The sequence below is a fragment of the Sylvia atricapilla genome, chromosome Z (genome assembly GCF_009819655.1).
Source record: "Sylvia atricapilla isolate bSylAtr1 chromosome Z, bSylAtr1.pri, whole genome shotgun sequence".
Lineage (NCBI taxonomy): Eukaryota > Metazoa > Chordata > Aves > Passeriformes > Sylviidae > Sylvia > Sylvia atricapilla.
Window position 1 is genome coordinate 12,858,538 of NC_089174.1, and position 14,462 is coordinate 12,872,999.

General features: G+C 36.2%; 1 protein-coding gene across 1 annotated transcript in view; it reads right to left on the reverse strand.

Annotated features, from left to right (window-relative positions):
* The window catches only part of LOC136374127 (EGF-like repeat and discoidin I-like domain-containing protein 3), a 133,560-nt gene that overhangs the window by 35,076 nt on the left and 84,022 nt on the right, over positions 1–14,462 (reverse strand). The window contains exon 3 of the mRNA XM_066339315.1: positions 5,024–5,053. Within this exon, the coding sequence (XP_066195412.1) occupies positions 5,024–5,053 (30 nt within the window). The remainder of the gene's footprint in view (positions 1–5,023; positions 5,054–14,462) is intronic.

The following is a 14,462-nucleotide window of genomic DNA, read 5'->3' on the forward strand; positions in this document are numbered from 1 at the left end:
ATTCTTTGAGAACCAAGGACATGTGCTCAGCACTTTAACCAAATAGATCTCACCTGCTCTTTGATTAACAAGGCAGCACCAAATGGCAAAAGGATTTTCTAACATAAAGTAAGGAAAGACAAGGAAAAATTGACTTAAATATTCATCTGTTCAAGAAAAGAAATATCTAATATTTGAACTATAGAATCATAGGCTGATTTGGGTTTGAAGGGACTTTAAATCCCCTCCAGTGCCAACCCCTGCCATGGCAGGGACACTTTCTACTGTCCCAGGCTGCTCCAAGCCCCAGTGTCCAGCCTGGCCTTGGACACTGCCAGGGATCCAGGGGCAGCCACAGCTTCTCTGGGCACCCTGTGCCAGGGCCTCCCCACTCTCACAGTATCCCATCCGAATCCCAGTATCCCATCTAAATCTACCTGTTTTTAAGCTGCCTAAATTAAAATTATTTTAAACTATCTAATATAAATCTGTCTAAAATTGGTGCCAAACTAAACCCTCCTACCTTCCACTTTACATCGTCATGAAAAATCAAAACAAACAAAAAAATTGATATTCTGAATATTTAAGTAACATTAAATGGTCCATGTGAAAACCTGCTATATTAATAATAATACGTCTAGTGTTTTAAATCTATAAAAAGTTACAATCCAGTAATTTTTTAAAATGCAAAACTATTTAGATTGAGAAAACAAATTCTTGTACAATATTTTAATAGTACAAGTTCCATTCTGTTGTTTGGGGTTTTTTTTAAACTCTACATGTCTCATGAACAATTTTATTTCTGAGGATCCAATAATTACATCAGATCCTAAGAGTCATCAAGGCTATGCCTAGAAAGTCAGCTTTGACATATCTATTTACCAAAATAATTTATACTACCTTTATTTTTTCATCTTTTAAAATTTATTTTCTCTTTCTAAACCAGATTTATTTATTCTGTGAATAAAAAGACAAACATCAAGGCAATATGTTTTGGTCACCCTTTTTAAAAAGTTTCTTAAACACAGGAGATGCAGGGAAGAAAACAAGCAGAGAAACCCGGAGTTCTCTTAGCAGAAACAAAACAATGCATGTAACTTGTGTTTTGATTTTTATTCTGAAATTAAGATTTCATATATTACCTAATGCCATGCTCCTAAATTAAGGGTAACGGGCAACTCTTAATAGTTTTAGATCTCTATTTCTCATGACTTTTTGATAACTGTAAGTATTATGCCTATGAACCATTATGCCTATTGCAACTTGCATCCTGGAACTTGTGCTCTTCCCTTCTAATTATTTTCTAAAATTCCATTAATTTCCTTTAATGAAATAAACTTAATTCTATAGATTTTTACAGCAGAAGTCTCTTCCATTTGATATGGCATTTTCAACTTTTTTTCTTTCCCAAAAGTGATTTTTCCCCCCAAATTATTTACTTCTTCAGGAAAAACATGCTAAAATAACTTTTATATAAGTTAAAATTCTAAATAAAGAGGGAAGAGTTAGATATCACACAGAATTTTGGAAAGGTAATATAATTTCCTGGGGGAAAAATAGATGCACAGGTATTCAATGCAGCTTACATACTCTGCCACAAAGTTTTTGAAGGGATTATTCTTAGTAATGTCATTGAAGAAGGAGGCACTGTCATGTAGTGAATCTTTTATCCCTACAACACCTAAACTTAATTAAGACAATAGCAAAACTCACACTGAAAAAGAGCATTTATTACCATGAATCTCTAAATGTGTTTGCATATGTTATATAGATGGAATGCAAAGAGGAAAATGCCTGTTTCCTAAAGCATTATGATTTTAAAAAACATAAACAAACAAACAAACAACCCCCCCCCACCCAAATAAACAAACAAAAAAAAACCCCACCAATGGCAGAGGCAAGGAATAGCTCTAGTTAAGTGATGATCTCAAAGGAGATATATTTATTAACTCAGTCAAAATCACTGTGTGGAGACAAGTGAACAAACTGCTGCATGCTATGCTGAGCTCTGTCTCATTAGGCCTTGGAAGAATTAATCTTTAATAATTGTAGAAAGTACTCCAGGCTCCTAGAGGAGACGTGGGGATAAATACATAAAACCATGGGGAAACATTCTTAGAATGCAAAGCTTCAAACAGCAGGACATGCAACAGGAGTTGCTTCCTACATCAGGCTTTTAAAAACAGTTGTCAACAAAGGAGTCTTCTCCTGGCTCAACAAAAATTTTCAAAGAGTCATGTCACATATGGATGGGATAAGAGAGAATTTTCCTGAGATTTTCCTAGGTTTGGCACGTAAGCTTCTGGTAAAACTGATTGACTGATAGACAATTAAATAAATAATTAAATTAAATAATTTTATTAGATTTGATTTTAAATAAGTAAAAAAAAACGCAAAATGATGGCAAAGTGATTCAAAATGGAGTTTAGATGTCCACAATGACATATAATCATCAGTGTTTAACTGGAAAAAAAAGAGACCTAGAACAATGCTTATCCAGAGGCACTCCTAAGGAAAACTTTGCTGAAACTGAGAGGAGTATCTGGAGAAACTCTTTGCTTGCTTATGAAGCAACTTGGGTGAGAACAACGGGTTACACTGTTCATTAGTCTGAAGCATTCTGAAGCTGAAGGAACTCCAATGAAATATAATTTCTATAGAGAGAAAACTACAGGGCACTTACTATTACAGGATTATTAATCTTTAACTTACTGGTTACAGCACTCAAAATTTTAGTAACTCTGCTTCTATATGATTCCTCACAAGTGGCATTGTCAGAGCAGCTAGACCCTACCCCAAAAAACTGAGTATGGGAAATAGCAGTGTTTCATCCCTTTGATTAAAAAGGAAAGAAAATGTTAGTTTTGGTCCTGATCACAGCTCAATTAACAGTTTTCAATTTTCATAAAATGTTGAAATAATGTTTACAGTCTTCATAAAAGTATTAGATGCAATTTATCCTACCTCATGTTCTCTCATAAATGAAGGCATTTGTTGGAAAAATACTATGTGTATGAATAATGATTACATAAACTTCATAAACTGGCGGAAGCTTGATGCGCTTTTTTGTGGAAAAGTACAAAATCTAGTATTGGATAAAACTGTCTCTACGAGGCACATGCCACTTAAAGGCTCTAGGTGAGTGCATGAGGTTTTAAATGCAGTTTCTATTTCTTTTTCTGCACCATGCAACTTCCAAGTGGCATAACTGCATTCCTACCTTGAGGGAGTGGAATCTGCTTTAAGCAGAACCTACTGTTTTACAAATGCCAATACAATCTGAGAAATAAGTTACATTAAAATAATCCTGTAAGAGTGCAGAACTACTCTGTTATTTTCAAAACAGCAACATGTGGTCATATCTTACAGCAAAATCAATAGAAACTATAAATTATGGAGCATCTGAAGAGCTAGCATTGCTTCCAAAGTTTTAAGAAATTAATGTTAGGTTGCACTTTATACATGGATTTTTCTCTTACTGTAAATCAAATCTGTAGTGCAGCCCATGTCATGTGCCTGTGTTATACATTCCACTTGTCTCCACTTGATCACTTTCAGCTGATATATCTGGGTGGCTTGGCCAGATCACAGTTAGGGGCCCTCACAAAAACAGCAGTGGTGTTCAAGCCACGTCCTCAGGAGATGGTCTAAAAAATGTGTGTGTCTCTAAACTATTTCCCTAAAGGGATAAGGGCTGGGGGGTTTGTTCTTTCTTATGTAAAAAAACCCATCCTTTTCTAACTAATGTTTCTACTGAATGGCTGCAGTAGGTTTCTGCTAAAACACTTTCCATGAAAATTTCAAGACTGACAGATGTCTCAAGAAATGTAGAGTTGAAAGTTGATGTTTAGTAATTGCAGTGCATAGGATGTGTGAGTACTCCACAGTTTTTCCCAAAATTCCTCTTTTTGTCTCCCTTTTGCAGTGTTATTTCTTGTCTCAGTCCTGCTTCCTGCTAATTTGGCTGCTACATTCATGTTTAAAGCTCCCTTTTGCTTCTTTCTGTATTCAGTTCTAGTCTTAACTACTCTCCCTCTCTCACATTCTACTCTTGGCTTTGTTCTCTGTCCTTTCATTTATTATTCTCTGCTGTATCCTAATTATTTATATTGCTCCCAAGTTGTAGGTTAGCATTGTAAATAGTGTTCAATCCTTCCTCACAATCTTCCTCTCTTCATTCACTTTCCTCACCTTTTCTCTTCGGCTACTCTGGAGATCTTTCTTTCTTTTAACAAGCCACTATAAAGTGATTCCCCATTTATTTGATGTTTTAGCTCACTGAGTTTGTACAACTTAGTGCCATTTCAAATATGTTAGGCTGCTCAGTGGCATTCTTCTCTGGTACACTGTCTTCTTTTTTCTTTAAATACTCCCCAGCTAATGGATTGCCAATTAATTAGAAATAGTTAATCTTCACAATAACATAAACATGTTTGTGTCTCTCTGGGAGCTCCTAAACTAATTTTTATGACTGCGATGGTAACCATTTTCACTGCTTGGCAGCTTGTCAATGGACATAAAAGTTCGCTGAGCAGATACCCAAGCCATAGTTTGGAGAATGTTTTCTTTGAGCAGGATGCTTCCGCATCTGCTGCCTTTTTTTTCTCTTCCTTCACTGCTTGTTTTCAGGTCTTTAAAGGATGTCAGTTTTGGGACATCATTCACGTGACTGAGTTTTGCCAGCATAAAGACAGAGAAAAATGCAACATTAAAAAAAAATTACAGATTTTTTTCTTTTTTTCCAACTCATGATTGACTAATTTTGCTATCTGACACTTGAAGTGCCAGTTTAGGCATGGAAGAAGGGAAGAATATGCCACTGATATTTTTAAACGTTACAGGAAGATTATGTTTTCTACTGACTCCAAGTTGAGGAGAAAGAAGAAAAAAAAAGAGGGAACAGACAGAAGAGGATAGGCCCCAACTGTGATATGTCTGTTATACACAAGTTATACACAAAACTAAACAGGCTAAAATTATTTTAGTAAAGGTAGCTCTCAAGAAATTGTTACCACAGTGCAAATGTAATGTAAATAATTCATACCTGCTGAAGTTGGGTCCTCTTCAATGGAGGCTGTGCAAAAAGGAGTCAGGAGTGGGGAGGGAGGCAGGCACAGGGAATAAGAAGAGGAAGGAAGGGAAAGAGAAAGAGAAAAAGAAAAAATAAAATGAAGAAAGCCATGTAAAGCTAATGGTTGTATTATTTACATTTTCTTTATATAAAAGCAAACAGATATAAAGAAAAGCATTCTCATAATCCTCCACCCCTTCTGTTCCATTCAGTTTCTTCCTGGATGGTGGGAATGGCAGATTCTGAAACTGAGCAGTTAGGGAGCCAAAGTGACAGTTTTGGGATGGGTTGTGTGTGCGTGTGTGTCCGTCACAGTTACCCGCTGGGCTCTCCATTCCAGATGTTTATTTTTCTGGGAAAAGCAATAGAAATCCTGTCTTCACCTCTCCCTTTTGTTGACAGATAACCATTAAATTGCCTTAAGCTACCATCAAAAAGCACTGATGGCTCTGGAGTATCTATTACCCTCACATTCAAAAGAAGGAAACACACATATTCCCAGCAAAAGTGCATTTTAAAAGTACATCAGTGCCCTGGTTCTTTCTCCTCTTTTGGTCACTGTTGTTTATATACACATGCATCACAAAAACGGTCTCTTCACAGCCTTGAAAAACTTCTGGATGACAGCAAAAGCTGAATTCAAGTGTTTCTCACTTGGATACTGTAAAAGAACCTAGAAGTGAGAGAACTCTCCATAAATGTGATATAGACGCCTTCTTGAGGCATTAAACACACATATTCCTATTTTCCCTTTTTATTTTTTAATGACTGTCTGCTGCCAGTTGAAATAAGAGCTCCTCCTGTTTTGATTTCTTGCAGAACCAGTTCAAACAACCCTCCCTCACCCATGGCAGTCATTGATTCACCCTGACAGAGTTTGCACATGGCATGGATAAAACTTTCAAACACTTCCTCAAAGACCACCACCATACTTGGTAAATTGGATGACATGTATCTTCTTCTTCCTTTTTCTTTTTTTTTTTTTTTTTTCTTTTGCTATTACTCCATGTTTTATGCAGGGAGAAACTACAAGAGGAGCAGGGAGACCTCCCCGTTTTTTGGCAAAAAATTGTCAACAGACACCAAGCACAACTGAGAGAGGCCATAAACCTTGGTTAATTCTGCACAACACTCTAATGCAGCTACATGTGACAACTAGCGCTGAACACATCACTTATTCCTAATTGCAGAGTAGTATGGTGTCCTTTTGGGGACTGTCAAATCCAATCGAGAGGAAATAATGAATTACTCTCTCAAACACCAGCCAACCATCTTCTCTCTAACCACAGTCATTGGAAATAAACAGGTGATTTTTATTCCTGAATTTTGGCATTCAGATAAACCCTGAAGAATGCTCTACAGAAACAACATAACATTATGTCAGACATCATTTAAAATGGCCAAAACATAGGCTCTTAGAAGAGCCCTTCTGTAACTCCTTATTTACTGTTTGAAAGTGTGTTTCAAAACTAGATTAATCCATGATGCAGTGTATATCACATCAAGCTTTTAACATGTTCCTTCACTACTTAAAGTAAAATGTGTTTGTGGTAGTAAAGGATTTCAAGGTAATGAAAGGAGGGAAAATACCATCCCCACTGTTTTTAACTTGAACTAATCAACTAAATCATTAATTTAACAACTTGACAGCTGATTATAAACACACATCAAAACAAACAAACAAACAAACAACCCCCCAAAAAAACCCCAAACCAAAGAAACCAACTGACTAATCAGAAAAATAAAAAAAAGGTCAAAGAACCCCGAACTCAACAAAAACAACGAGTCCCCAGACCAGAATATTTGGAATATTTAAATCCTAGAAAAACAGAATCTGAAGTAAATAAACTGCAAATTAAGTCAATAAAGTAGGTTGCAATTTCTCAAGGTACCAGGGGAAGAGACAACTTCACAGACAGAACATGAAAGCTGGAAGTTGAAATTTTACAAATGCCCCAAATCAATATTAGCTTCCAGCTCTACTGCTGCTTGAATGAAAAATAATTCAAAGTACTGGAGACTCTGCTTTAAAACTGGTTAAACAAAATTGTCCAATTATACAAGGACAGTAACCAGTAACCATTTCCTTCAGACTGCTATTTGAATAATATTCTGAGACTTAATTATCAGGATGAATAGCAGCATTAGCAATTCAAAGCTGGATTCTGTTATTGCTCTGATGGTTGTTTCAGAGGGACCACTCCGCACTTAGGTACACATCTAAATAAAACAGGATAGCTGAATCCCAACAGAATATATCACTCAGAACGCCAAAGCGGCAATGCCAATAATGACACTTTTCTGTTGATTTAATTAATTTTGGCTATTTGATTGCTGGTTTAAGATCATCTAGGAATAAACTATGCTCTTTTCTTTTCTCAGTCAGACTTAGTGAGAATTGCTTTTACAAAAAGACATTATTCTACTTCTCTGTATTTCTTAATCCTAGACAGAAATTAAAGATGAGCATTAAAAATGGAGATGAAAATGCAGTTATGAGCTTGTTTGCAATTCATGCAGAGTTCTAGAAAAAATTAAATTAACTTAAACTCTTGCTTTTTGTGACATTTTTACCCCCCTTTAGATAAAAAACCATGTTTTAAAAAACAGCCCTCAGTAAGATCTTGAGTACTCAAAGAATATATCTACTTTTGCTTTATCATAGCAGCTCAAATGCAGTATCAGCACTCTGCTTTCCACTTCTTAAGGAAACGCACTAAATTACTACACCAAAAATTTCCTACACAAAACCACTTTTTTTTTTTTTTTTTTTTTTTTTTTTTTTTTTTTTTTTTTTTTTTTTTTTTTTTTTTTTCCCCATTAGCAGTGATTTAAAACATTTAGCTATTTTAAAAAGTTATTTATATAGTGACTCATCCCCAGGGTAATTATCTGTAATTTACTTTTTCCTTGTTTCACAGGAGTGGAGAGGGAGTAAGATGGAGTTGCCTTGCTCAGCTGGGCTGGCAGAAGTTGGTGACTTATTGCTGTGGGTGGTGGGTCCCCATCAGCCTTGCATCCTCCTTCTGACTCCCACAGGCAAGCCAGTAATTTAATTAAAAAATGGCCCCCCAAAAAGCCACAGACATCCCCAAGCCATGGCTGGATAACAGCACTGCATAACTTAAGCTGTAAATTACTCTACAGCTTTAAAGCATTTTCCATAACATATTTCTTCCCTTTTTAATGCATTACTGGCAAAATATAAGATATATGGCAGGAGAAATGTTGGATTTTATCTTCTTTGGAAAAAAAATCTGATATTCACTTGGGAAAACTTAATTTTGTTTTTCTTAGGGGTGAATAATGCTGCATGACATAAGTGGGATTAAAAAAACCCAAGAAGACATGGGCAGGTTTGGAAAGCCTATACCAGGATACATGTCATCCAACATTAGCTTAAGAGAGATAATGCAGAAAGGCAATGGCTGGATAGTATCTGAATATCTATGCCAGACTCCTGATTCTTTCTGTTACAATGACAGAAACCTTAAAAGGAAAAAAAAAAATCTGAATTTTGAAGCATAAATATCTCAGTTTAGGTAGATCCAGTGTAACAGCCTGCTATGCTATGTTATGTCTTATGACACATTACACTAGCTTTCCATTGTTGTAAAGCTGGTATTAAGTTTATATTAATATGAAATATTTCTTTCTAGCATTCGAAAAAAATGTAAGACTTATATAAAAATAAAAAACTTAGATATATGTGGCATTATCCCTATGAAAAATCTGTGCAAGAGGTCCACAAAATTATACGAATGAACAGTAAGCTCCAAGAGCAAATAACAATTTTCTGAATGCAGCCTCGAAACCAAATTATATTCTGCTCAGCAACAAATCTCAGGGGTCTCAGAGGACTTGCATGCAAGGAAGACCGACTGACTTCCCAAAATCTCAGCTGTTGTAATTAAGAATGTGATTTTAATGCTACAGATGTTTCACCAAAAATATGTGCCTAAAAATGCTGTCTTCCCTCTCTCCACATCTGACAGAATTCAGCATCCACAGGCCCTTGGAACAGCAGCATTTGCTTCTCTCCTGCTTCAGACGGCCAAGCTATTTTCACAGCCATCCCTGAGCAAAACAAAACAAAACAACCCCCCACCAAACCCTGAAAAATGCAACAAAAATCCCAAAGAAACAGATAAAAAAGGCACATTAGAACAGAGATGAACAAAATCAAAGCCAGAAGGAGCACAACAGGCCCCTCACCAGTGCATGGAAGAGATAACTCTCCATGAACTGATGAAACTCTGCTTGGGTGACAGATGTTTGACAGAAAACAAATATATTAATTAAGAAACCCTAAAAATGGCCCTTGGAGTTTGATACAGAAGATGTATCACTTTTCACAGGTTTACATTGATTTAAGCACTTAAAACCTATGAAAAACTTGTTCTTTTTCCAGTGCTTTACTTCAAGAAAAAGAAATTCTAATTAAAAAGGAGGTATCTGAGTAAAATGCCACATATTATTAAAATCTAGAATACTAGTGTCTTAAAATGACAGCCTTAGAAATGCCAATAAAGTCATCTAATTCACTGGTCTTTTTTTACCTATCACCAGGGCTATCAGTGCTGAATATGTTTAAATGTCAAACTAATAAAATATTTAGACTAAGAACTACATTTTTGTAGAAGACAAGATTAGATTTGGGTTTTTTGGTTTGATTTTTATTGTTTGTGTTTGGTTTTGTTTTGTTTTTTTTTTTTGTAAGTGCCTTCACATTTCCACCTCTATAGAACAGGGCAGGAATGCCCCGGTATTTGGCAGAAGAACCTTTCTTATGGAAAGCAGTGTAAAGAAATTTAGTTTTAAAGCAATTCTTGAGTTCTTAGTCAGCTCCAGTTCTTGCCAAGGATTCCAGTGCTGCTAAAGGAACGACACAACTGAAAGCTGTAATGTTGAAACAAGGAGTCATCTGCTATGGCTTGAAATATGGCACAGTTTTACTCACACACACAATGCTATATTCAGTTTTGAGAATATATGAATGTTCTAAAAGAGCAGAAAATGTAACGAGAAGGTGCTCCTGGCACTTTGGTGTCCAAAAAATAAGTGTACTCAAAAAGGTGAAAGTGGACAAGGCTGCAAATCAGCATGCAAAAGTCTTTTCTTCCTGAAGTGTCAAACACCAGTCTCTGGCAACAAAATTAATAATCTTAAAATAAAATGCTAAAAAAAGGCTGTAAAATGCAGTTATAGAAATAGGTACCTGCTAGCATCTGTTCCCATCTACCTGGGAAATGCCTATAGTTGCAAATAGAAAGCTTTGCCTTTCAAGCCAAACAATTTCATCTTTTCATATTTCAGTCACTTGCCTGAAGCTGTTTCACTTGGTTGTTTTGTGTGTTTTAAGGGCTGTTCTACCTGTTCTTTTGTGAATGCAAAATTTTAAAATAACATCACATACCACACTGCAAAGGAATAATGGTGGAATTTTTTTTTTTTTTTTTTTTTTTTTTTTTTTTTTTTTTTGCTATTCTACCACCTAGGGCAGAACAAAAAACACAACAAAAGCCCAGATGTTCGCAGAGTGTTTGTTGGCTCTGCACTGGTGCAGGAGGCTGGACTAGGTCTCCCCATTCGGTGTTCTCTGTACCACGCCACTTGAAAATATTGAATATGCAGCATCCAACAATATCTAAAAGTATTCAAAAGGCAATAAAAAATGCTCCAAACACATGAGAAAATAGTAGTTTAGACAAATAAACACCAACTCTATTCAGTCCTGTAATATCAGATGCTAACCTTAATGCATGAGTTTTCTGTGACAGTATTTGCCATTTTTAACCCTGGAATAAGTTCAACCAGCTTGCCTGCTGCCAGGCAATTGCACTCATCCACTTTTCCTTCTAGAAACATATACTGGAAAGTTAAGTAAATGCACAGGAAACCCTAGAGATTTTCAAACCCTAAAATTTCAGAATAAATATGAATACTACAATTTTCAGTGCTTTCCCAAATTTTTGTAAGTTTTGGCAAATTGTTTAATATGCCAGCTGCAAAGATTGTGCTGTCATCCTTTCTGGGCAATGAAGCTGTATAAACCAGCAGGCAGACAACAACTTTATCATAAAATCATTAAGATTGGGCAACACCTCTTAAAACACTGAGACACCAATATTAGAAGTCTTTAGTTTGAAATTAGACAAAAACGATTTGATAGCCACAGTTTCATATAAAATACATCATAATGAACAAAACTGCAAAGGACCAGGGTCATACTTGGTGCAAATAACTGACTTCATTACAGGCCCTACAAAAGAATTAACTGCTTTTTTTCTTGTATTTATTCACATATAAGTCCACAGTACCCTGTTCAGCATGACTGGGGGCCAGTATGCTGCTTTAATAATAACTTTCACACAACATGATCTCCATTACAGGAAACCTGAACTGTAAATCGCATAATGTGCCAGGACAAGAATTCAAAGGAGCAGATGGCAGATAAAATGAGAGATGTGATGTTGGAGGGGTCCCATGCTGGGAGACATGTAGCTTTGGTTCAATGTGGTTTTTAATCATTTTCCAGTAAATACAGGAACAAAGAAAATGCCCCACCATAAAGCTACACAGCATGAACACAAGTATGGGAGAAGAACCAAGTCCTGGTGCAAGAAAGGCAAAAAAGATGGTTTTAAATGAATAAAACACTATTTTTGTTGTTCAGGCGGAGTTTGGAGACTGGAACCTACTACTAAAGGAATAACAGACACACAAATATTCTCTTCTAACTTTTCTGATTGGGCTGAAACAAAAGAAGATCGTATGAACTTCAGAGCCAGTATTGTGCTTGTATTCAACTTCAGCACAACCAATCTGAATCCATTATTGTTTAGCATTGAAAAATTTATGTTGAAAAATATGTTTTATGTAGACTGTGGCAAAGCAGTGTCGGTAAAACCAGTCTCAATAAAACACTGCCCTAATCTAGATCTCAAAAATTTATTACCACAGATCTGAGGTTAAAAACAATGATAAGCTATATATCAATTTTTCAGAGGGTATCTGCAGAGGCCATGCTGAAGCCAGAGCTCTTCAAAAATAATACAGGGTTCTGCCCTAAAATACGACTGGCAAGAAAGCTTACTTTAAACTTTGGCTAATTTGAACAAATTTCTGTGTCCTGTAGTGGTTTTACTGAGCGTACAAACTTCTTTACGAACACCTGCATTTCAACAAACAGGAATGCAAAACAAGAAACATGCCCAAGTGTAAAAGAAGGTGATTTTTTTCTCTCTTGCTCACACAAGCATGGCTTTGAAAGGTGCAAACTAGGCAAAAGGACTGTGATAGAAAATACAAAAAATATATCTGGTGTGAGGTTCCTTTATTCTTAGAAATGCTGCATTTTTCCTCTTAATTTTTTGTCTGTGTAATTCTTAATCTTTCAGAAAATAACTAGAAACTGAGGCCTTTTCTCATGAACAAGAGACGATCATTTACACTGATTTTTCTCTTATCTTGGTGAATAAAGCTGTTGACTGGGAGCCAGCACTTTATTGGCCTTTCTGAATTCATCCCTGAAAGAAAAATTTTCACATGGTGAGCACTCTCGTGCTCCTCCATACCCTTCAGTTTTCATTAGTGTAGGAGTTGGGCTTATTGATTTTGAGTTTTCTCTCTCTTTCTTTTTTTTTAAAGATGTTTTTATTTCATCCTGAATGTATGGATTTTTTCTGTGTCTCACCTACTTTCCCATATATCTCTCAGAACAGATTTATTCATTTTCAGTGCACAGCTTTGGGCTTCCAAGGTGTGCTTAATACCCTCTCTTGTGGCTGCAATTCAAAACCATTCCCAACCAGCACCTCCCACTCTGAGAAAAAAGAGCTGCCAGGCTGTGGAGTGCTGTGCTAAAATTCTGCCCTTCTTTTTAAATTTTCCCCTCCTCTGTTCTGCAAACAGATGGCAAAACCTCTTCTTGTACTACCTCCTTCCAGCTCGTGTTGGATGGTGTCTAGAACACTTCCACACATTACAGTCCCACCACACTCCGTTGCAGCCTGGCACAAAACCAATGAGTACTACTATAATCTGCTCTCTTTGACATTGGAGATTTTGGAAATGCTTTTAACTTGGATCGTTTCAGGTCAGAACAGTGAAAATCAATACTTTTGTCCTTGCTCCTGGGTTCAGTAATACTTTGAGCTTATCAAAAAGAGGTGTAAAGAAATGGGGCATGCAGAGATGCAGCTGGGCTGGAGTACCAGGGCAAGAGGGAATGGCTTCCCAGTGCCAGAGGGCAGGGATGGATGGGATATTGGGAAGGAATTGTTCCCTCGAAGGGTGGGGAGGCCCTGACACAGGGTGCCCAGAGAAGCTGTGGCTGCCCCTGGATCCCTGGCAGTGTCCAAGGCCAGGCTGGACATTGCGGTTTTGAGCAGCTGGTGGAACAAAATCTTTAAGATCCCTTTCAACCCAAACCATTCAGTGATTTTATGGTTATTGAAATACGCTAAATTTAAAGGGCTCATTTCCTTTCTGCTTCCACAGTCTTCACCTTGAGCATTCAGGGTAAATACATTAAGAGTGTGTGGTCCTGGAGATCTGGGAAAATAACCAGCAGATACATAGTCAAGAAAACATGGGCTGGAATTTGATTGATTTTCATTACAGTTAAGTACAGTAACAAAATAGAAATTACTAGCTTGTCTCCTCCATCAACTGCTTAGTTCAGGACAAAACCTGAAAAAATAATTTTTTGTTGTTTGTTTTCCTGTTTTTTTTAAGGAGTTTTTGTTAGTTTGTTTGATTGATTTTTGTAGGTTTTGTTTGTTTGTTTGTTTGCTTCCAATACCTATATAGTAAAACAAGTATATATTAAGTACAAGTGGAAAACTTTTTATCTGGGTCAACCACAAAATGTTCCATTCTTACAGTAAATCAACTCTTTTTAATTTCAATCCTTTCAAAAGAAAAAAAAAAAAAAACAAAACCTCACTCATTTTAGAACATTTGGAATGTTCTTCTTAAAATTTAGAATTAGGCATCAATAAACACTGTATAAAAAATTAAAGTAATACATTTTCATAAATATTTTCCTATTTTTTTAGGTTACGCTTCTTTCTGTTAGTTTTTAGGTCAAAGATATGTGTTTGTTTTTAAAGTTAAAAATTCTTTCTGAATTTAACATGTGCTCATGAATAATTTGCATGGCCCCCGTGGCACTTCCCAGTTAATATTCATGCAAGGAGAAGTTCAGGTTCAGATTTAGGTGATCCAAATGCTAACAGATGCAGTTTTACTGCATTGTCAACTGCTCAACTTTATACAGCATTATTAATGTTAACATGAAATACTGACTTAACTAAGTCAGTGGAGTTGCTGAAATCTAACAAGGACTTAAAGACAAGGACAAAATGCAAAAGACAGAAATTAATCTCAAACACTAATTTTCCCCACC